The sequence below is a fragment of the Canis lupus genome, chromosome 10, assembly GCF_011100685.1.
Source record: "Canis lupus familiaris isolate Mischka breed German Shepherd chromosome 10, alternate assembly UU_Cfam_GSD_1.0, whole genome shotgun sequence".
In the NCBI taxonomy this organism is placed as follows: Eukaryota; Metazoa; Chordata; class Mammalia; order Carnivora; family Canidae; genus Canis; species Canis lupus.
Genome location: NC_049231.1, coordinates 17,252,901 through 17,256,098, shown reverse-complemented (window position 1 = coordinate 17,256,098; position 3,198 = coordinate 17,252,901). Strand labels below are relative to the sequence as shown.

The 3,198-nt window shown below is 34.1% G+C and overlaps 1 protein-coding gene across 1 annotated transcript; it reads left to right on the top strand.

The window, feature by feature from the left end:
• The first annotated feature begins 493 nt into the window (after nt 1–493).
• LOC119873754 (olfactory receptor 6C75) lies at nt 494–1,429 on the top strand. Its single transcript, XM_038549521.1, has one exon. The coding sequence runs from the start codon at nt 494–496 to the stop codon at nt 1,427–1,429; it is 936 nt and encodes a 311-aa protein (XP_038405449.1).
• Nucleotides 1,430–3,198: the final 1,769 nt, after the last annotated feature.

The window sequence follows — 3,198 nt, the reverse complement described above, 5'->3', positions numbered from 1 at the left end:
TAAAAAAATTCAGAAGACAGGGATTTATACTGAGATATGTGAGACTACAATGAAAGACATATAGGAATAATGAATTAACATATTACATAATAAATATGTCAGTTTTAATAAATCTTTTGTTTCTATGTACCACAAAATCATTTATCTCCAAAACCATAAAGCAGCAATGACCTTTTCAAAAAGTGTTTCTGTGTCTATTTATGTGTATGTTTTTTTTAAATTTTTATTTATTTATGATAGTCACACAGAGAGAGAGAGAGAGAGAGACAGAGACAGAGACATAAGCAGAGGGAGAAGCAGGCTCCATGCACCGGGAGCCCGATGTGGGATTCGATCCCAGGTCTCCAGGATCGCGCCCTGGGCCAAAGGCAGGCACCAAACCGCTGCACCACCCAGGAATCTCTGTGTGTGTGTGTTTCTTTTCTGGTGTCATAACTTTCTTACTGTTTCATCTGTTTTTCAGCTAAAACAAATACCATCATAAAGAAGGAAAATGAGAAATCACACAGCAATAACAGAGTTTATTCTTCTTGGATTGACAAATGACCCACAGTGGCAGGTTGTACTTTTCATATTTCTTTTTGTTACCTACATGCTCAGTGTGACTGGGAACCTGATCATTATCACCCTCACTCTTTCAGATCCCCACCTGCAGACTCCAATGTATTTCTTCCTTCGAAACTTCTCATTCCTAGAAATATCATTCACGTCTGTCTGCATTCCCAGATTCCTTGTCACTATCGTGACAAGGGACAGAACCATTACTTACAATGGTTGTGTGACTCAGCTATTTTTCTTCATCTTCTTGGGGGTGACAGAATTTTACCTTCTGGCTGCCATGTCCTATGACCGCTACGTGGCCATCTGCAAACCCCTGCATTACATGACTGTCATGAGCAGCAGAGTCTGCATCCTTCTTGTCTTTAGCTCATGGCTTGCAGGATTCCTGATCATCTTTCCACCATTAATCCTGCTGCTGCAACTGGATTTCTGTGCCTCCAATATAATTGATCATTTTATTTGTGACTCTTCTCCAATTCTACAGCTTTCTTGTACAAACACTCACTTTCTAGAACTCATGGCATTTTTTTTAGCGGTGGTAACACTTATGGTCACCTTAACCCTAGTTATTCTCTCTTATACATACATCATCCGGACAATTCTGAGAATTCCTTCTACGAGTCAAAGGAAAAAAGCCTTTTCCACATGTTCCTCCCACATGATAGTGGTCTCCCTCTCTTATGGTAGCTGTATCTTCATGTACATTAAGCCTTCTGCAAGGGAAAGGGTAACTTTAAGCAAAGGAGTAGCTGTGCTCAATACCTCAGTGGCTCCTCTCTTGAATCCTTTCATATACACACTAAGAAACCAGCAGGTGAAGCAAGCCTTCAAGAACATGGTTCAGAGAATGGTCTTTTCAAATAAATGAATGGGATTATGCAAAAAGTTTACCCCTGAAAGCAAAATTGAATGAAGAACTCTCTGCCTTCCTGTATGTAAATTCTTTAAACACTTTGATTCATTCTTTCAGATAGACATAATAGACATATATAGAGAGACATATATATGTATATAGACATATACGTGTGTATATATCACAATAATATACAATTATATATATAATAAACGCATCTTTTTATTACTCCAAAAACCAGGTCCTAACTGGTTTTCTATATAGAAAACAGTCAATCTTATCCTGTGTAACTAAATTTCAGATGTTAATAATCTCCATTGTTTCTCATATCAAAGCAAAGCTGCTTATACATTCATAGAAAAGATATGGATTACTATACTCTAAGAAGATACTAAAAACCACATGCAAATATGGAAACTATTTTATGTAAAATAAAAATATGTATCAATTAATATTTCTTCTGTGCAGCCAAGAAAACATGTTTAAAAGTAGTTATGAATCTAACTCAATACTAGGCAAGTGGATTTGACTTTGGTTTCTTGATTTCAGCTTGGCCTGATAACATAAGTTAATGTAAAGAGCTCTACATAGTTTATAATAAGAAATATTTTTTCTTATTTCTCAAAGACAGACAAGAGTGTCCTTGAGCACTCACTTATTTCTTACCACTGTCCTTTTAAAGGATGGGTCACATTTTTAAAAACAAATTTGACATGATACTAACACAAAATGAAAATTAAGTGAAAATTTTATTCAATTTAAATTATTTATTGGGTAATTTGTAAAGATATGAAATTACATAGATTCACTTTTGTGAGAATGTAACAAGTAAGCAGAAATGCAAAGTTAAAAATTAGGAGTGTATACAAACAGCCTAAAAATGTTAAGTAAATGAATATATACTATATATATGGCACATGTAATAGGTATGTAGGTAGAGAGAGAGAGGAAGGAAAATAAGAGAGTAAGGGGAAGTTGATCCTCTTGATTGGCAGAAACTTCTCTGAAGAAGTTGATTATAATATTCACCTTGTTAGTGTAAGTTTGAAATACTATTGTAAAGCATTGTGAAATAATAATATTTTCATTGCAATCTGATGGTTGGTGAGAAATGTATCAGATATATGATGGAGCTCAGGTTTTTAGAGACTTTCAAAAGTATTTAAGTTCATATTATTGTTCACACTAATATTTCTAAAATGCTTTTCCTTTAACAATAGGGAAAATTACATATATGTAATGACCACACAAAGCACACTTGTGTCATAATCTTTTTAAAAATCAAATGGCAATTACCGTCACTTTCTTGTTTTGTGGTTATTAAATTCTTCTAAGTAGCAATGGAGTAAATGTGATTACATTTTTCTAAGACATTCCATTTAATTATGTTTTCTGTAAAAGGCAAACCACATATTTTTTTTAAATCTAGAAGCAATGTTATAACACAGGAGAGGTAGTGGTATTTTCCAGTTCTTTGTAACTACTTTTTGTACTATCCATTTGCTTTCATAAATATGCAGTTATTATTTTTATCCCTACTTCATGCAGTACTAATGGAAACCTTTCAGTACAATCTTTCAGGAATTCTGCCTGAAATCCCTGCTTAAACTGAAATCCTTAATATAGTTTAGTTTATGAAGAGAGAGGCAGAAATGAGTGAAGAATAATCTAAGATAAAAGAAAAATAAAGTTTTGCTTCGAAGAGGATTTGGGTTGGATACTCAAGTGAATTATTTACCATTTAAAACCACATTCAGAGAATATCGGACAAAGCACGGTCTTCT